General features: G+C 35.9%; 4 protein-coding genes across 6 annotated transcripts; 1 reads left to right on the plus strand and 3 right to left on the minus strand.

The window, feature by feature from the left end:
• Nucleotides 1-10,935: 10,935 nt before the first annotated feature.
• Nucleotides 10,936-13,688, minus strand: LOC136783250 (uncharacterized). Its single transcript, XM_066743237.1, has 3 exons — nt 13,519-13,688; nt 12,980-13,437; nt 10,936-12,919 (listed from the first exon to the last, which is right to left on the minus strand). Exons 1-3 carry the CDS (start codon nt 13,556-13,558, stop codon nt 12,188-12,190), a joined length of 1,230 nt encoding a protein of 409 aa, XP_066599334.1. The 5' UTR covers nt 13,559-13,688; the 3' UTR covers nt 10,936-12,187.
• Nucleotides 13,519-15,425, minus strand: LOC136783251 (transmembrane protein 138-like). The gene is made up of 4 exons (XM_066743238.1): nt 15,142-15,425; nt 14,988-15,060; nt 14,725-14,899; nt 13,519-14,648 (listed from the first exon to the last, which is right to left on the minus strand). Exons 1-4 carry the CDS (start codon nt 15,273-15,275, stop codon nt 14,542-14,544), a joined length of 489 nt encoding a protein of 162 aa, XP_066599335.1. The 5' UTR covers nt 15,276-15,425; the 3' UTR covers nt 13,519-14,541.
• Nucleotides 15,426-15,646: 221 nt separating this feature from the next.
• l(2)dtl (lethal-(2)-denticleless) lies at nt 15,647-18,219 on the plus strand. Of its 3 annotated transcripts, none has more exons than XM_066743221.1 (4): nt 15,647-15,782; nt 16,004-16,248; nt 16,344-16,551; nt 16,623-18,219. In XM_066743221.1, the coding sequence occupies exons 1-4, from the start codon at nt 15,740-15,742 to the stop codon at nt 18,140-18,142; spliced, it is 2,016 nt and encodes a 671-aa protein (XP_066599318.1). In that variant the 5' UTR covers nt 15,647-15,739; the 3' UTR covers nt 18,143-18,219. The 3 variants fall into 3 exon arrangements, with proteins under 3 accessions (XP_066599318.1, XP_066599319.1, XP_066599320.1); XM_066743222.1 differs by having other exon boundaries at nt 16,638-18,219; XM_066743223.1 differs by lacking the exon at nt 15,647-15,782 and having other exon boundaries at nt 16,125-16,240.
• Nucleotides 18,220-18,343: 124 nt separating this feature from the next.
• On the minus strand, nt 18,344-20,844 carry Mulk (acylglycerol kinase-like protein Mulk). The gene is made up of 8 exons (XM_066743225.1): nt 20,579-20,844; nt 20,369-20,488; nt 19,899-20,289; nt 19,710-19,825; nt 19,451-19,641; nt 19,252-19,392; nt 19,043-19,173; nt 18,344-18,969 (listed from the first exon to the last, which is right to left on the minus strand). Exons 1-8 carry the CDS (start codon nt 20,686-20,688, stop codon nt 18,871-18,873), a joined length of 1,299 nt encoding a protein of 432 aa, XP_066599322.1. The 5' UTR covers nt 20,689-20,844; the 3' UTR covers nt 18,344-18,870.
• Between the last annotated feature and the right edge of the window lie 180 nt (nt 20,845-21,024).

Consider the following 21,024-nt stretch of genomic DNA (forward strand, 5'->3'; position numbering starts at 1 on the left):
AGATATAAATTAATAAAGCATGCTACAAAAAGTGAATGAATAGAGAAACTAACTAAATTGTTACTTCTTTCTAGCTGTTAATTGAAAAGCTTCCTCCTCTCGAGCGTGAATGTTAATTCACACAAAGGTCAACCAGATCATGACTGATACTCTCCTCAGTGACTAATTACCCTTACATTCTTTGTCCCTTGGTGTGGATCCGAGTTGTCACACGAAGAACTACTACGTCGAGGAAACGATTTACACATCAATAAAGATGGACCCCTATTAGGTGAACTTAATGAGCCAACGTCGAGAGTCCACAAGGACAAAGTAAGTAAGGGTTGATAGTCGCTGAAGGAGGATCAGCCCGAGCCAGTTGACACTCGAGAGTCCACTTCTCAATAAACACCTGTACTTGAATTAACAATGAATGAAAATAATAAGATTAGATTTATCTATCCTTGAAATTATTTAAATAAATGTGGACTTAAGTAAACGGACTGGTAATTAAGCCCTACTCGTTGACAGCCTTGTCCTACAAGAGTCCTTCCTAAAACATAAAATAAATTAAACAAGTATGAGAAATAAAAAAATAAATTATTTGCCAGTACGTCCTCTCCCGATGATGTCCCGATTCCAAGTGAGGGTTTGACTTGGTCCAACCCAGGATGGCAATGGTGCATGATTAGTGTTGGATTTATGTCGATATTGGGAAAATGCGGTCACTATCCATGGCTCTCTCCCGCTCCAACTGAAACAGAAAGAAAACAAAAATAAAATTGAAAAAACGAGTATTCAACCCGAAATTTGGAAGGATTTTCAAGGAAAATATTTCCGCATTTCAGATTCTAATTGGGAATTTCAAGGACAGACAAAGATATAAATTAATAAAGCATGCTACAAAAAGTGAATGAATAGAGAAACTAACTAAATTGTTACTTCTTTCCAGCGGTTAATTGAAAAGCTTCCTCCTCTCGAGCGTGAATGTTAATTCACACAAAGGTCAACCAGATCATGACTGATACTCTCCTCAGTGACTAATTACCCTTACATTCTTTGTCCCTTGGTGTGGATCCGAGTTGTCACACGAAGAACTACTACGTCGAGGAAACGATTTACACATCAATAAAGATGGACCCCTATTAGGTGAACTTAATGAGCCAACGTCGAGAGTCCACAAGGACAAAGTAAGTAAGGGTTGATAGTCGCTGAAGGAGGATCAGCCCGAGCCAGTTGACACTCGAGAGTCCACTTCTCAATAAACACCTGTACTTGAATTAACAATGAATGAAAATAATAAGATTAGATTTATCTATCCTTGAAATTATTTAAATAAATGTGGACTTAAGTAAACGGACTGGTAATTAAGCCCTACTCGTTGACAGCCTTGTCCTACAAGAGTCCTTCCTAAAACATAAAATAAATTAAACAAGTATGAGAAATAAAAAAATAAATTATTTGCCAGTACGTCCTCTCCCGATGATGTCCCGATTCCAAGTGAGGGTTTGACTTGGTCCAACCCAGGATGGCAATGGTGCATGATTAGTGTTGGATTTATGTCGATATTGGGAAAATGCGGTCACTATCCATGGCTCTCTCCCGCTCCAACTGAAACAGAAAGAAAACAAAAATAAAATTGAAAAAACGAGTATTCAACCCGAAATTTGGAAGGATTTTCAAGGAAAATATTTCCACATTTCAGATTCTAATTGGGAATTTCAAGGACAGACAAAGATATAAATTAATAAAGCATGCTGCAAAAAGGGGATGAATAGAGAAACTAACTAAATTGTTACTTCTTTCTAGCTGTCAATTGAAAAGCTTCCTCCTCTCGAGCGTGAATGTTAATTCACACAAAGGTCAACCAGATCATGACTGATACTCTCCTCAGTGACTAATTACCCTTACATTCTTTGTCCCTTGGTGTGGATCCGAGTTGTCACACGAAGAACTACTACGTCGAGGAAACGATTTACACATCAATAAAGATGGACCCCTATTAGGTGAACTTAATGAGCCAACGTCGAGAGTCCACAAGGACAAAGTAAGTAAGGGTTGATAGTCACTGAAGGAGGATCAGCCCGAGCCAGTTGACACTCGAGAGTCCACTTCTCAATAAGCACCTGTACTTGAATTAACAATGAATGAAAGTAATAAAAGTAAATTTGCCTATCCTTGAAATTATTTAAATAAATGTGGACTTAAGTAAACGGAGAGTGTTTACTTCCTGCTCCTTGGTAGCCTTGTCCTATAAGCGTCCTTCCTAAAACATAAAATAAATCAAACAAGTATGAGAAATAAGAAAAGAATGTATTTGCCTGTACGTCTTCCTCCAACGACGGCTCGATTCCGAATGATGGTTTGACTCACTCCAACCCAGGGTGGCAATGGCGCATGATTGGTGTCGATTCGTTATAGGGTTATCGTTATTGGATACGGGGTCACTATCCATGGTCCTCTAGCGCTCGACCTGAAACAAACAAAAAAATTAGAATAAATTTGGAAAAAAACGAGAATTCAACCCGAAATGTGGAAGGATTTTCAAGGAAAATATTTCCACATTTCAGATTCTAATTGGGAATTTCAAGGACAGACAAAGATATAAATTAATAAAGCATGCTACAAAAAGTGAATGAATAGAGAAACTAACTAAATTGTTACTTCTTTCCAGCGGTTAATTGAAAAGCTTCCTCCTCTCGAGCGTGAATGTTAATTCACACAAAGGTCAACCAGATCATGACTGATACTCTCCTCAGTGACTAATTACCCTTACATTCTTTGTCCCTTGGTGTGGATCCGAGTTGTCACACGAAGAACTACTACGTCGAGGAAACGATTTACACATCAATAAAGATGGACCCCTATTAGGTGAACTTAATGAGCCAACGTCGAGAGTCCACAAGGACAAAGTAAGTAAGGGTTGATAGTCGCTGAAGGAGGATCAGCCCGAGCCAGTTGACACTCGAGAGTCCACTTCTCAATAAACACCTGTACTTGAATTAACAATGAATGAAAATAATAAGATTAGATTTATCTATCCTTGAAATTATTTAAATAAATGTGGACTTAGGTAAACGGACAGGTAATTAAGCTTTACTCGTTGACAGCCTTGCCCTATACTTCTCCCTCTTAAAACTTAAAAAAATTAAGCAAGTATGAAAAGTAGAAAAATAATTAGGATATTTGTCAGTACGTCCTCCTCTGATGACGGTTTGACTCCAAATAATGGTTTGTCTTTCTCCAACTGATGGAGAAAAGGGTACAGGGTTGGTATGAATTCCATATCGAATATATATCGATATTGGACAGTTTTGCCACTAGGAATAGTCCTCTTCCACTCCACCTGAAAATAAGAAATGTTAATAAAATTTGAAAAAACGAGTATTTAACCTGAAATATGGAAGGTTTTTCAAACAAAATATTTCCATATTTCATTTTATAATTTGGAAATTCAAGAACTGGCAAAAATGGTATTTAATACGAAGATTCTACCAAAAACATACGATTATAAAAAAAAAGGGAAAATGGTATTTGATTCTAGTTATTAATTGAGATGCATCTTTCTCTCGAGAGAGTGAACGTTAATTCAATTAAAATGTGCCTTTATTAGTTGAACTGGACATGTGGGAAGATAGAATCTCCGTGGAAAATGAAGTTGAGGTGATTCCCTTTATTTTAAAAGTAATTAAGAAACCTGAAAATGATACCCTACCTAATACCGAAAACTATAATGACTATCTAATTCACAAAGCTAAAGAGCCTACATATAACCCCAGTCTAAACCTAATGAAAAACAGAAAATACGCGCAAAATAGAAATAGACGATACGGAGGATCTGAAAACATTAAAAACAAAACAAGAAATGATTTTAACCGAAGAATGGCCAACTGTAACCTACTGATAGGTTTTTGGTCATTCTTTAGTTAATAAAAAAAATTTCCACGGTTTTACCCGTGGGACTCACTCATTCAGCGAATTCCCAACCATAATTCATACATATTTTGCGATAATTCCGAAGATGGGAATGGTGATGTTAATGGCGATGATAATGGCGTTTATGATGTCGATGGAGATGAGGACGCTGACGTTATGCACTCGCGAAAAAATGATTTTTAAACGGCATTGCGCGAATTCTTTTTAAGGTACACTTCTCGCGACAACCGCACTACGCGACGAGCACTTCACGACTGACACTACGAGATTCGGATTATTCAAAAGGCACTACGCGACGCGATTTCTTTTTAACGTACACTACCGGGAAAACCGCACTACGCGACGAGCAGTTCACGACTGTCACTACAAATTCTAATTTTTAAATCAGCAGTGCGCTACGCGATTTCTTTTTAACGTACACTACGCAGGAGAACCGCACTACGCGACGAGCAGTTCACGACTAACACTACAGACTCGGATTCTTAAATCAGCAGTGCCCTACGCGATTTCTTTTTAACGAACACTACCGGGAAAACCGCACTACGCGACGAGCAGTTCACGACTAACACTACAGACTCGGATTTTTAAAGCAGCTGTGCGCTACGCGATTTCTTTCTAACGAACACTACGCGAGAGAACCGCACTACGCGACGAGCACTTCACAACTGACACTTCGAGACTCGTATTTTTAAATCAGCAGTGCGCTACGCGATTTCTTTTTAACGAACACTACCGGGACAACCGCACTACGCGACGAGCAGTTCACGACTGACACTACAGACTCGGATTTTTAAAGTAGCAGTGCGCTACGCGATTTCTTTTTAACGAACACTACGCTAGAGAACCGCACTACGCGACGAGCACTTCACAACTGACACTTCGAGACTTGGATTTTTAAAGTAGCAGTGCGCTACGCGATTTCTTTTTAACGAACACTACGCTAGAGAACCACACTACGCGACGAGCACTTCACAACTGACACTTCGAGACTTGGATTTTTAAAGTAGCAGTGCGCTACGCGATTTATTTTTAACGTACACTACCGGCACAACCGCACTACGCGACGAGCAGTTCACGACTAACACTACAGACACGGATTTTTAAAGCAGCTGTGCGCTACGCGATTTCTTTCTAACGAACACTACGCGAGAGAACCGCACTACGCGACGAGCAGTTCACAACTGTCATTACAAATTCTGATTTTTAAATCAGCAGTGCACTACGCGATTTCTTTTTAACGTACACTAAGTAGGAGAACTGCAATACGCGACGAGCAGTTCACGACTGACACTACAGACTCGGATTTTTAAAGTAGCAGTGCGCTACGCGATTTCTTTCTAACGAACACTACGCGAGAGAACCGCACTACGCGACGAGCACTTCACAACTGACACTTCGAGACTTGGATTTTTAAAGTAGCAGTGCGCTACGCGATTTCTTTTTAACGTACACTACCGGAACAACCGCACTACGCTACGAGCAGTTCACGACTGACACTACAGACTCGGATTTTTAAAGTAGCAGTGCGCTACGCGATTTCTTTTAAACGTACACTACGCGGGACAACCGCACTCCGCGACTAACACTTCGAAACACGGATTTTTTAAACGGCACTGCGCGACGCGAATTTTATGTTAACGTATACTACACGGGACAACCGCATTCCGCGACGAGCACTTAGCGACTGTAACTACGAAACTCGGATTTTTCAAACGGCACTGCTCGGCGCGATTTTTATTTCAACGTATAATACGCGGGACAACCGCATTCCGCGACGAACACTTATCGACTGACACTTCGAAACTCGGATTTTTCAAACGGCACTGCGCGAGGAGAATTTTATTTTAACGTATACTACTCGGGACAACCGCATTCCGCGACGAGCACTTATCGAATGACACTACGAAACTAGGATTTTACAAACGGTATGCGCGACGCGAATTTTATTTCAACATATACTACGCGGGACAACCACACCCCGCGACGAACAATTATCGACTGACACTATGAAACTCGGATTTTTCAAACAGCACTGCTCGGCGCGATTTTTATTTCAACATATAATACGCAGGACAACCGCATTCCGCGACGAACACTTATCGACTGACACTTCGAAACTCGGATTTTTCAAACGGCACTGCGCGACGAACACTTATCGATTGACATTTCGAAACTCGGATTTTTCAAACGGCATTTCGTAACGCGAGTTTTATTTTAAGGTATACTACTCTGGAAAACCGCACTCCACGACGAGCACTTATCGACTGACACTACGAGACTCGGATTTTTCAAACTGCACTGCGCGACGCTATTTGGCTTTAACGTATACTACGCGGGACAACTGCATTCCGCGACGAACACTTATCGACTGACACTTCGAAACTCGGATTTTTCAAACGGCACTGCGCGACGCGAATTTTATTTCAACGTATACTACGCGGGATAACCGCACTGCGCGACGAACACTTATCGATTGACACTTCGAAACTCGGATTTTTCAAACGGCATTTCGTAACGCGAGTTTTATTTTAAGGTATACTACTCTGGAAAACCGCACTCCACGACGAGCACTTATCGACTGACACTACGAGACTCGGATTTTTCAAACTGCACTGCGCGACGCTATTTGTCTTTAACGTATACTACGCGGGACAACCGCACTCCGCGACGAACACTTATCGACTGACACTACGAAACTCGGATTATTCAAAAGGCACTACGCGACGTGATTTCTTTTTAACGTACACTAGCGGGACAACCGCACTACGCGACGAGCAGCTCACGACTGACACTACAGACTCGGATTCTTAAATCAGCAGTGCGCTACGAGATTTCTTTTTAACGAACACTACGCGAGAGAACCGCACTACGCGACGAGCACTTCACAACTGACACTTCGAGACTTGGATTTTTAAAGTAGCAGTGCGCTACGCGATTTCTTTTTAACGTACACTACCGGAACAGCCGCACTACGCGACGAGCAGTTCACGACTGACACTACAGACTCGGATTTTTAGAGTAACAGTGCGCTACGCGATTTCTTTTAAACGTACACTACGCGGGACAACCGCACTCCGCGACTAACACTTATCGACTGACACTTCGAAACTCGGATTTTTTAAACGGCACTGCGCGACGCGAATTTTATGTTAACGTATACTACACGGGACAACCGCATTCCGCGACGAGCACTTAGCGACTGAAACTACGAAACTCGGATTTTTCAAACGGCACTGCTCGGCGCGATTTTTATTTCAACGTATAATACGCGGGACAACCGCATTCCGCGACGAACACTTATCGACTGACACTTCGAAACTCGAATTTTTCAAACGGCACTGCGCGAGGAGAATTTTATTTTAACGTATACTACTCGGGACAACCGCATTCCGCGACGAGCACTTATCGAATGACACTACGAAACTAGGATTTTACAAACGGTATGCGCGACGCGAATTTTATTTCAACATATACTACGCGGGACAACCGCACCCCGCGACGAACAATTATCGACTGACACTACGAAACTCGGATTTTTCAAACAGCACTGCTCGGCGCGATTTTTATTTCAACATATAATACGCGGGACAACCGCATTCCGCGACGAACACTTATCGACTGACACTTCGAAACTCGGATTTTTCAAACGGCACTGCGCGACGCGAATTTTATTTCAACGTATACTACGCGGGATAACCGCACTGCGCGACGAACACTTATCGTCTGACACTTCGAAACTCGAATTTTTCAAACGGCACTGCGCGACGCGAATTTTATTTCAACGTATACTACGCGGGATAACCGCACTGCGCGACGAACACTTATCGATTGACACTTCGAAACTCGGATTTTTCAAACGGCATTTCGTAACGCGAGTTTTATTTTAAGGTATACTACTCTGGAAAACCGCACTCCACGACGAGCACTTATCGACTAACACTACGAGACTCGGATTTTTCAAACGACATTTCGTAACGCGAGTTTTATTTTAAGGTATACTACTCTGGAAAACCGCACTCCACGACGAGCACTTATCGACTGACACTACGAGACTCGGATTTTTCAAACGACACTCCTCGACGTGACATTTTTAAACGCGCTCTCTCACTCTTCAGTGAAGTCGCTAACCGTAACAGAAATAAATTATTGCATATAATTTTATAGAGTTAATATTAATTTACTTAACTTTAATATAATTTAAGTAAAACTGGCAGGCTTTAACAGTCTTTGAGACTTCTGTCTTTATTCGCTGCAGCACTCACAAACACATACACAATAGACACGCTCCGCACTGACTGTAGTCACAAATTTTCTATTTATTACGCGAATTATACACAGATAAAAGCTTTTATTTTCATCACACACTGCATTCATTACTATATATTCTATTAAAATATCCCAACTGCATTACTTAAATTTCCCTCTTGACATAATTAAATATGCGGAAATTATATAGAAAAGTTAAGTTTAATTTTTAAACAATTTATCGTCACCAATGCCGAATACTTATAATTGCACAACACTATTACAAAATTTTAACCAGAATTTTAAATTTATTTAGAAATTAATAATAATTAATAAAATCTTAAATAAATTTAAATTGTTTGTATAAAAATAATAAAAGCTAATTAAATTTATTTAAATTTTATAAAACGCGGCACAATTTTATTAATATTATAAAATAAATAGCTCATATGTGATGAAAATAAAACATTAAATTATTTTTAATCGCGACTAATTTAAACTAAATGTCAGTACTCAGTGGTTACGAAAAACCACAACGCGGGATCCACTGACGACCGGTACGCGGATAATTGATAACTGAGTTGATGTACCCGCTACGCGAGAGGGCTATGCGGAACAGGTATCGCTTATTGTGGGCGGGTTAATTAGCAATCACACCTGATTGGTTGCAATTTGAGATATTCCGCAAATCAGTTGCGACTGCTATCGGTATGAGTAGGATCTCTTTCACCAACTTTTAAAATGATTATTTTGCCAAGTACGGATTGACCATTTTTTCAAAAATATTTATGCTAATACATTGCAATGTTAACATTTTTATATCATATGGCAAATTTAGCGTTTTAAAAGCCAGTGAAAAAGAATCTTAACGAGTAGTACCTGTCCCGGTTGGTATTTTTTTGAAGCGCGAGTTTCAGTTTATCTATCAAATTTCCGCGTATGAGTTGTCAGTAAATCGCGCTGTTTCTTTTTATAATCACTGACATTTATTTCGCATTAGTCGCGATTAAAAATAATGTAGTGTTTTATTTTCATCAAATACGTGCTATTTTATTATTATGTTAATAAAATTTTACCGCTCTTTAATAAATCTATGTAAATTTAATTAAAATAAATTATTTTGTTACAGTTTAATTAATTTTAAGTAAATTTTCATTCATTATTATTGATTTTATACAGGGTGATTCTCTAACGGCGGGACATAGGAGATTCGTGTTAGTTGACTATAGCGCTCCGAATGATAGGATCTGGAAGCGCTGATTGGTCAATATCATGTGGTGCCAACATGAAATGGCGCATTACCAATAGATGAATAAGAAAAATGAGACCCATTCGCCATTTTGGAGTGGAGAAGTGTTTACATGCTAGTTGTAGCAGAAAGGGGTGTGAAATGAAAAAATGTCAAATAGTGAGGTTACTATAGTAAAAATGGAAAATAATGAATGGAAAGTAAGAATATGCGAACTTTCCATTCATTATTTTCCATTTTTACTATAGTAACCTCACTATTTGACATTTTTTCATTTCACACCCCTTTCTGCTACAACTAGCATGTAAACACTTCTCCACTCCAAAATGGCGAATGGGTCTCATTTTTCTTATTCATCTATTGGTAACGGACCATTTCATGTTGGCACTACATGATATTGACCAATCAGCGCTCTCAGATACCATCATCCTGAGCGCTATAGTCAACTAACACGAATCTCCTATGTCCCGCCGTTAGAGAATCACCCTGTACATATGTATATGTATATATACATACATATAGCGGCATATGGTCACGTGGGGTAAAGTATACCCTTTCGTCCCTTTCCCTTTACATATTCTGTGTGTTCTCACGGAGACGCTGTCAACACTACCGCACACAACTGGCAATTTTCACTGTGCAGTGTGCAGTAGCGTCAAACAGCGTCAAATAGCGCTAATAGCGTCTTCGTGAACGCACCCTCTATCGCTAAAGCCTATGGCACACTATGCTGGATTTTGTGCTAGAATGCTTGCTAGAATTGTGAAGACCAATGATGATTCAGTTGTGAATTAAATATAATAATCTCATTGGTCCTCACAAATCTAGCAAGCATTCTAGCACGAAATTCAGCATAGTGTGCTGTAGGCTTAAGGATCAAGTAAGGACACTGAAGTAAAGTTGGATTGATTTGATCCAACTTTCAGCGACATCGCTCATCGCTATTCGCTAGTATCGCTGTTGTATTCAACGGAAGTCGGAAGAGTCGGAACGGACGGAACGAGCAAATTTGAAATTTGAAAAATGGGTGGGGATTCAAATTTAAAATATACATTTGTCACATTTACAGCAAACCGATAAATATAAAGCAAAAAAAATATATAATGAATAATTATTGTAATTAATATATAAAAAAATCGTTGAATATAATTACCCCAAAAAACAGGCTTTGCATGTAAAAAAATACGGCAAATACAATAGTTTTCTTAATAAAAACAGAATCCTAAATTGTAACATTTTTATTACAAAATAGATTCAATCAAGTTTTATTATAAATATCATGTAGCATCAACGGATTTTACTAATAAAATGATCAAAATAAGGATAACCAAATAATTTTACTAATATAAATTATTATTTTCAGATAAAGGACCTATAATTTTCCTCCTATCATGCTATCTAGGAAAATGAAGGAAATATTTTTGTGACAAGGATTTAAGAAAACACATTACATTGCAAATATATAGAGACCGTGCACACCAACACAATGATAGCGAAGTGCCAATGTATAATTGTATACGTATAAATAAATTACACTGAAAAACGGCGAAAATTGACCGATAGTTTGCGCTGATAGTATGCACATACACCAATATCGTTCTTATCTCACTGTCATTGTGTTGGTGTGCACGGTCTCTATACATATATGAAACCTTTATTAATTCCTCATTCAATATTATGTACATACCTTATGGTTTTTGATTATTATTTTAATAATATTTACTATTGTTTTTCAATATATATAAAATTCAAATGTCACACAGTAACACGACACTACACCTAAGAAACTATAGGTCTGCTCTCTTTTTCGCTGGACTATCGAACTGGTGCAATTAGTTGAAATAAGACAAACATGTTTTCTCACTCTAACTCATTGCACTAGTGCTGAGTGCAGCAATACAGCGAAAAAGAATAAACCTCATTATCCGATCGCCGTTAGTGATTACCCGTTTCCTTCGTTCTTAAATTCAGAACCCACCCCAGACAGAAATATGTCAGTGCTAGCGACGAGCGACAAATAACAATTGAAAACATATATATGTAGGTATGTATGTACATACAAACATGAATTGCACCGACTATTGTCGTACAGCTAAAGTTACAGAATCGCTCATTCGTTAACGCAAGCGATAACTGTCGGTAGTTAACGATACCGACAGCTGTCGTTAAGGGGTTTGACCCACTTGAGGCCAAAAACATTCACAATATAATAGTTGATGTGATATATATTATTTATTACGAGCATTGTGAGTTTTTGGTGGAATGCGTTCAAGGAAATGCAAAGGTTTATTACAATTATTCGTCGGATAAATTTTATATTAGTACCGTTGAACCTCTAGCGACATCTATCTCGGTCGTTGTTAAATTATAACGATATTATTAGTTTTCCTTTCAATAAAAAACTCAGTGAAATATCAATTCTCAGCTAATTGATTCGGTTTAGTACAATTTATATTAACTTCAACCATTCGTAACTCCGTCGCTTAACTAAGATTGAACTCAGAGTATTCTTAAAAAGGAAAGGTACGTTTATTCGGTAGGTTACCGACAGTAACGACATTGCAAGCAACATCATCGGTGACTCTGAGACGAGTTACAGAATCGCACTTAGCGATTTCTGTCGGTAACTGGACTTAACGATACCGAAAGTTGTCGCTAAGAGTTACAGAATCCCACTACAGCATTGGATACAAATTTTTAGACACTTGTTGATGATTGTTGAGGAATTATTTATGTAAAAATGTTGCACATATTCTTTATAATTGTTTACAATTAATTTCAAAGATTACTTGTCAAATGTAATGGTGTACTAGATACAATTATCTTATTCATATTCTTCAATTTCACAGATTTTGCACTAGATTTTGAATTGTTAGTAAAATTTAATTTTGTTTGCTTTAATTGAGATACGTTTATTATAGGACTAACTGAAATCTTACTTAAACTATTGTTAACTGCCTTATTATTTGATTGTCTGTAAGCATTCTTTTTTATGTTTTTAAGCATGTTTTTGTTTAAAGATCTTGTACCAGATGATGTTGATGGCTTTTCATCATAGTTGCTAATTTTCTCTAAATGTTTTAATCTTTTCCCTTGTTTCTGCTTTTTCCTTTTAGTTAATTTATGTTTTAACCTAGTTTGTAGATTCACATTAGAATCTTCTTCGGAGCTGTTCGATACTGTTGTAATATTTTCATTTCCCTCTACAGGCCAAACAAATAATTCCTGATCATGAAATATCTGCTGAAATGCTTCAGCCAAGTTCCGCATTTGTAATATCTTCATTATAGATTTTAGTTTTTTTTCAGTTGTATCACTTAATTTCTTACAAAGCACTGATTCTATTTGAATTTTTTTTGGTATTAACCCTTCAGGTGTATATATTAGATGTACATTGATATCAATGTTTAAATCCTCCTCCACGCTATAAACTTGAAAAAATTCCAATGTAATTTGTGTAAGACCAATATTTGTGCTGCACTTGAAATTGGATAAATTTTCAGTAATGTTCTGAAACAAAAATAATGATATAATCCTTTCGCAAACACAAAATTAATAGTAGGTGCTTACTTGTAGTTTTTTGAAGTTAGTACTACGCTCCTTATAACATTCAATATGAAATTTTAAATGTTTTATAAATGTAAGTAAACTAGTAAATTCGTTAAGTGAATATTGAGAAATCAATTGTTTCATGTCAATTGATGGTGGCATAACCCATTTGCCAATTGTCCACATTTCTTTAGTTTTTATTATCTCTACAACAAAGGTTTCATTATTGCAATTAAATTCGAAAACAAAATCTGAACCTTTAAACTTTTTGCAGCTTAAGCCAGTATAATGAAAGAGCTCCATTTGGATTTCTGTGCCTTTATTTAATATTCTTGATTGTGGAACAGAACAAGTAGATTTGGACAGGGAGCTTTGAACATTTTTAAACTCAGTGTAGCAATTTTTTGAATATAAAGCATCTTCTGCTTTAATGATTAAGGACTTCAGTAACCTTACATCATTTAACAACTGTTTTTCTTCTGTTTACAAGAAAAAAAAACATTACAGCTGATCGAGAACGAGGGAAATAAATTATTCACTCGAATCATTTGTGCACTTACCCGTTTCCCTTGATGAATCACTTGATGCATTATCACTCATAATAGAAATGTATTCAAAAAAAAGCTTAAAGAATTAACCTTACAACTTACATAAATACTAATTTAAAGAATACAATATCCCGCCATCACGGCCATTTCCAACCTTCCAAGCCGCCGTCTAATTTGAGTCTGATCTGAAATTGACGCGAGAAAAGTTTCGCTGGTATGTATGTACATATACATATGTACAATACGAGACACTGTCGAGATGCTGTCGAGCATTGTCGAGAGATTAGTGTGTCCTTGGATTGCATATGTATACATACATATACATTATACAATATCATCTTATATTAGACTTATATTTGTCGCTAGCGACGAGCGACAAGTGAAATCGTACATACCTTAAGGCTCAATTTATAAACGAAACTTACGGTGGTATTCACACGGCTCGACTCGAGTTTCAATACTATAGTTTACGTAACATATGTATAATGTATGTACATACATACTGTAGTATTTTAGCCTGAGTCGAGTTCAATTCGAGTGTTGGCGTGGGTATCCGTGTGAATACCACCGTTAAGCTTAGCAGTTGATCTGGATTAAGTTAATTTTGCTATATTTTATGTTACATAGAATATAGCATAATTAACTTAATCCAGTTTAAACAAGGCTTGTGGAACCGGTCCTTAGCGGTCTTAGCTAAGATCAATTGTCTCTAACCTTCAATACAGTATGTACTAAGCTCGATTTCTGTCTTAAGAAATTGCTAAGCTGAGATTCGAGCCAAAATTTGCGAGATTGATCCGTGAGGTGACCATCTGGCGGCGTTATGTAGAAGTATAGTGAGTGAGGAAAAGAGACAGAGAGTGCGCCGGAGCGGGCGCTCACCCCACTCACCCCGACACACCTCCGACCATCAACATATATGTATATATAAAAGAACTGATTTCATTAACGTAACCATATACTTCATATACCTTTTTTTATAATAAAATTATTTAAATGTGCAATAAACTTTAACCAATCTACATAAATATATCTTTATGGAAGACTTAATTGTTTTTGAATCCATGTAGATCCTTCATAAAATCTTGGATCTCCTATCCTCAATAATGCTCTTTTAAAAAAGTAGTAATAGAGAACTGCAACTGTAAATTAATAAATTTTAGTAGTTGATGTTGTTGAGCTGACTGCTACTGACTGCATTTGTATTATTAAGCTTACCTGTTCTGTGAATAGAATAAAGAGCATGAAAACCTTTTGGCCAATAATGGATAAGTTGTGTAGACCAATGAATATTCATATGCCAAATATGTAAGCCAATACTTAAAATTACATAAGTAACACACAAAACTAAAGTCATGCGAAATCTGGCATATAATAATTGTATAAGGCCAGCCTAATAGTTGAGAAATATAAACATATGATATATTATTTTTAATTATTTACATGAACAAGAAAAGGAACATTTTTGTTACATTGATTACCTGAAAAACATAGGTTGAAAAAAATGCTACCAATAATACAGTAAGTGCCACAATCTGAGAGAAATCTTGTACCCTAGTATAAAAATATCTTGTAAATATTTTTTAAAGTTTGTATTGAAAGTTAGGCAAAGCTTTAAATATAAAATTAACTTACACATAAAGGACAAGTAAATCAGTTGGATACAATCTACAAAAACTTGCAAATGAATTGACAAAAATATCAAATAATAAAATTAAATACTGTATTATTAATATTACTAAATACTGTTTTGCAGTGAGAGTACCCATTTACTGTTTTTTTATTCGTTTAATCATTGATTAGAAAATCCGAATAAAATTTAAAAGATTTTAACACAAATGAAATACTTAATCAGTCGTATGGAGCACTGGAGTCAGATCCGAGTTGACAGTCATACGATACCCATATCGTAGGTTCCGTACTCAAATTATAACACCAATGTAACCAATAGTTGCCATGACAACGAAATAGTTGCGTATTTATGAATGGACACTATAGTATATGCATTATACGGCAGCCGTGTCGCCCGTGTCCGCCGTGTCACAACTTCAGATCGTAAGTAGGGTATTTAAAAAAATAGCGAGTAAAGCTAGGGGATTTTGTGACGTCAGAATTAAATGGTAGATAGTTGAACAAAGACATGAACAAATTTTCCCGCGCGTTGTTTGGTATAATGTAAAGTGTATTCTCTCATGCTTTTAAATAATAGAGAAATTTTTAATATAACTTCAAAATGAATATTGTGCACTCTATTGTGCGACGTCAAGAAGGATTTGGTAATTATAAAAATATTTATGAAATGGTATAATATACATAAAATTTTATCTATTTTAAAAAGGTTAACATAATAAATGTGCCGTTCGAAAGAGTAACAAAAATTGATGCAAAATTAATAGATAGGATTATCATCCAACATTTTAATGATTTAATAAATTTAGAAAGTATCTTTTATATTTCTTATATGAGGTACTTGATAATGATAACTTATTTTTTTCAGATTCAATATGTGACTATGACATCGCTTTATACCGATTAAAATGTTATAGCTGTGACGTATTTCGCGGTATCACTCCGAATACAAATGCTCTGGATTATAATCCTGAACCTCCAGTATTCGCTTGTCGCTTTTGTCCTACGACAGGCTATGAGCATATACTGGCTTTGGCTAATGAAGATGGAAAAATTGCTCTGCAAAATACAGTTACAAGAAAGGAATCCAGTCAAAGACTGGCAGGTATACAGGTATATTTAAATTATTAGGAGTGTTTTCACATTTAAGCTAATTATTGCATTGCATTGACTTAAAAAGATTTTTTGACATTTCTTCTAATTTATAGGCCCATTGTAATGCAATTTTTGATATCGCTTGGATGCCTGGTGAATTAAAATTGATCACAGCTTCAGGGGACCATACTACAAGGTTGTGGGATGTATCAAGAGACACGGTAGTATCTAGACGGTCTAGTTCTTCTGTAAATCAAATTGATTGTTTTCATGCTCATACTAGAAGTGTTAAAACAGCAGTATTTCGTTATCAAGACAAAGGTAATCAAATTTATAAGATTTATATTTTTACATTTTTGGAAATACTTAAAGTACTATTTCAACTTTTCTAGCTGTATTTGCAACAGGTGCTAGGGATGGAGCTATTATGGTATGGGACATTAGAGCTAATCATATTAATCATCCTAAGCCTGATAATTCTATCTTTGGTGGACACAGTATAGGGCCTGTGGGTAATACAAGGCACCGCAGGTCATTTAATCATGCATCTAGAGCACAAAGTATTACTGGCCTTGCATTCCAAGATGACTTTACATTGATTTCTTGTGCAGCTGGAGATGGACTAATAAAAGTTTGGGATCTGAGGAAAAATTATACTGTTCATAAAAAAGACCCTGTTGCAAAACATATCATGAACTATACAGGCCACAGTACTAGAAATGGATTTTCATCATTGCTTGTATGTCCTGCAAGGATCACATTATATGCAAGCTGCATGGATAATATTATTTATGCATATAACATATCATCTTTCAATCCCAAGCCAATAGCAGAATACTTTGGACATCAAAATACAACATTTTATGTAAAAACATGTTTAAGCCGCGATGGTCGTTATCTTGCAAGTGGCTCTAGTGATGATCTTGCCTATATTTGGAATACAAGGAAGCCAGGCGCCCCAATTGTTAAACTTTCAGGCCACACTGAAGAAGTAACATGTATTGCATGGTGCAATGATGGAGAAGCAAAAATTGTTACTTGTTCGGATGATTCTTATCATAGAATCTGGCGCATTGGTTCTGAATATAAAATTGAAAACGAGGAAGTTCTAATTAGAGGACAGGCAGAGCAAGTAATAAATTTAGCACCTTTGGATAATTTGAAACTGGAAACTACGCCGACTGTAAGCGGTCGATGGATAGCATCTCAAGAGACAACTCCTGTGTCTGACAGTACTCCTGTTGTAGTAACCCCTGGTCCAAGTTGTATAAGAAATGATGGAATTTTAGAGGATAATTGTTATGAAAGACAACAAAGCAATAGTTCTGCAAAGAGAAACTATGTCCAAATGACGCATGATAGCTTCAAATCTATTTTATCACCTATTCAAGAGAATAAAGAGCCTTTGACAAAAAGATTTCATTCAGAAAATAGAGGAGCCCGAAGACTGTTTAGCCCAGCTAACGATCAGAAAATAGAATCTTATGAAACTAATAATTGCAGATCTAACGAAGTTACTACATCTGCCGTTATGGCTCATTCTTCGTTAAATTTTTCTCCAACCTTGAATCTGCCTAATTTTGTAATTGATGGTACAGCACCACATTTGCTTCAAATTTCACCGCAAAAGTGTAAAGAAAATATTGACTGGTTAACCAAAATACGTAAAGAAAGGTATGAGCAAAAAGCAGTAAGGGCAGTATCTGAAAAAGCAAGTAGTCCTAAAACACAAATAACACCTGCTCGTAGAAATAGTAGATCAAAATCAACAGAACCTCAAAAAGTTAGTAAGGTGCCGAGAAGTCCAGGACCATCGCTGCTTGATTACTTTAAAATTAGTACAAAGGATTGTGATAAAAGTCTCTGTTCCGATAACAATCGGAGTGCTTCTAATTCTAATTCTGTGCCTTAAGAATAGTTATATAGATAAGACAAAAATCTAGTGACCAGCCTTTATGGCTTAACTTTTATATACATATATAGGTAAAAGAAAAATGTTAAAACCAAGAGGAAAAGGAAACATTCAAGCTGTACAGTACAACTTCAAATTAATTATTTGAACAAATATGTTTATCTTATTATCATAGTTTTATGATAAAAAAAGTACCTTCAAAACATTTATATATTATTTTTATATGAAAAAAGTATTACTGAACAATGTACATATAATATACTATAAGAAATTTTAATGCTTATTTAAATAGGATGTCATGTTATTTTTAACTAATTATAATTTATTACTATGAATGCTCATTGTTTAATTATAACTCTTAACCCCTTGGCCGGGAATAACGTGTGTGGCTCGTGACGATGTACAAGTGCCATTTCGGGCAATAACGAGCTACACACGTTACAGATTGCGAGAATGTTGTGTGCGCGTACATAAGAACATTGTTTATATTGCGGAATTTATATTCATTTTATTGCGTATTATGAAAGTTCAAATAATTTTTTTAAATGATCTATTTCGACACTGTCCAAGCTAGATTAATTTCCAGGTTAAAGGGTTAAATAGATATTATATAATATCATTTTAAATAAATGTTTTTTAGTCAAATTTGTTCATAATTCTAAATATTTGCTTAGAGATGGGAAATTTAAAATTAAAAAGCTGTGTATATAATTTAAACATAATTTTGATTATGGACAAAATATTTGTACAGATTGTGGTAATAACTGAATTTTTAAGGGCATTAAGTCATATTCTTCACTATCAATAGAAAACATTTTTGTTTTATCCTGCAACAAATTTGTTTGTTAATAAGTTTAAAAATATACTATAGGGAAATATATAATTCAGTAAAGGATTTACCATATTATCATTTGTTTCAAAATGTAATTCTAAATCATTGACTTCTAATGTTTGACCTACTAATTTTTTTTCTCCCCTTATTCTTCTCCAGCCTTCACTGACAAAATTTAAATAATCTATTTTTTCTGGACCTACGTAAGAATATCATCATTTTATGTTATCATAATAAATTAAGGCTTCATTTCCAAAAGAAACTAATTATTTATTACCTAACTGTACTTGCAAGGCTGGTTTATCCATTTCACTATTGGAATTAATATTACCAGTTAAAATTTGTAGCTCTGTTGCAGATAAAGGTAGTTCATGAACAGAACCACAATTTTCATTTATAATTTTACTATAATCAATTTCTGAGAAACAATATTTAGTTAGTAACTTTTCATTAAGTAAAGTATCATAAACACTTACGTGATATGTTTGGTTTTCTTCTTGGAAGAAATGCATGCCACCATCTCTGACTCAATTTATTTGACTCTACATTTGTTGAATATTTATAAAAGCAGCGTGAACACCCACTACAAGGATCTGTATATTTTAGTGTAGCCTTACAATTCCAAGACAAGTCTTTTTTATAACCATTAAAAACATAAGATGCATATCTAAGCATAAACATATACATTTATATATAGTAACTAAAATATTAAATAAAATAAGAAAATAGTTCAACCTTCTTAGAGAGCCCCAATACCAATAAGTATTGCAACGAGCATCAGCATCACGCCAAGCCCCCCATTCTAAAACTCCTAAACCATATACAGGCTTTAATGGTTTATCAGCATCTTGCTTAAATTAGAATACTTTTATTACGAATTTAAAACAAATAATTATAATAGATAGTTTTGAAAAATATACACACTTGTAAAGGTTCAACTTTGACTACATCTAACAACTTTGAATTTCCAATTATAACAGCCATTGTTGCATCAACCATTTCTCGTATAGCAATCATGTCATTGTATCCAGAAAATAGTGATTTAGCTATTCTACTTGTTTTACCCAAAGGCAAAACTCCAATAGGACATTTTTTTACAGAATCCACGTTGCCCTCATATTTCCTCATTAATCCGGTAATTACTTCTGACAGTGTACCATCACCTCCAGCAACAATAATGGCATCCGTAGGTGTATTTAAATTTGTTGCTATTGTTCGAGCATGGCCCTCTGACTCTGTTTGAATTATTGTTACAGCGATTCCAGCTAAATGTAAAAGAGGTTCGCAATATTCCTCAAAGAATTTTTTTGTTTTTCTAAAAAATATTTAAATTATACTCAAATTAAATTTTAGGCTTATTGGCAATGACTCAACATTAATACAACCATGTCAACCTTTTACTTGCAGTTGGATTTAGAATCACAGTAACATGGCGAGGTTTGATATTAGTTGGCAATGGAGTGTCACCATATTTTAATACACTTTCACAATACTGTCTCATTAATTGCCTTGTACTGTAAAATTAATATAATGTTTTAAACGATTTTATCGGAAATACCATTTAAAGACACTTGTATGTTTTAATTGAATTTTGAATAACATACTCATAAGTTTCAACACCATAAGATACTCCATAAGATAAAGCTGCACTTCCTACTAATGACTTCTTCCAGTTATTTTTAATAGATTTAAAAATTTGTATTATTCGAATCATTTTTATATTATAAAAGTATCATATTCATAAACAATCATGACAAAAGATGTATTTCATGAAATTTTGAGGTTATGATGGTTGTAGGCCGTATTCTATTATTAACTACTGTGAGCAGTGTGAGTTGGTGTGAGTGAGCCCGGGAGCCGTGAGGCAGTGATTGGCGATTGCGGGCTGCGGCCTGCGGCCATGAAATGAAACTCACGTCAAAGTAGCGTAAAGGTGCGTTTGCACTTGTAATGTTCGCGAGTCGCGCCGGCGTTCAGTTTGCTGTTCGGTTGCAAGTGTAAATGCATCCTAAGGCATTAAAGTTATCCCCAAAACCTGTGAAGTGGGATT

Source organism: Prorops nasuta, unplaced genomic scaffold (assembly GCF_024137725.1).
Source record: "Prorops nasuta isolate Cenicafe-Biocafe unplaced genomic scaffold, Cenicafe_Pnas_1.2 PNAS00033, whole genome shotgun sequence".
Lineage (NCBI taxonomy): Eukaryota > Metazoa > Arthropoda > Insecta > Hymenoptera > Bethylidae > Prorops > Prorops nasuta.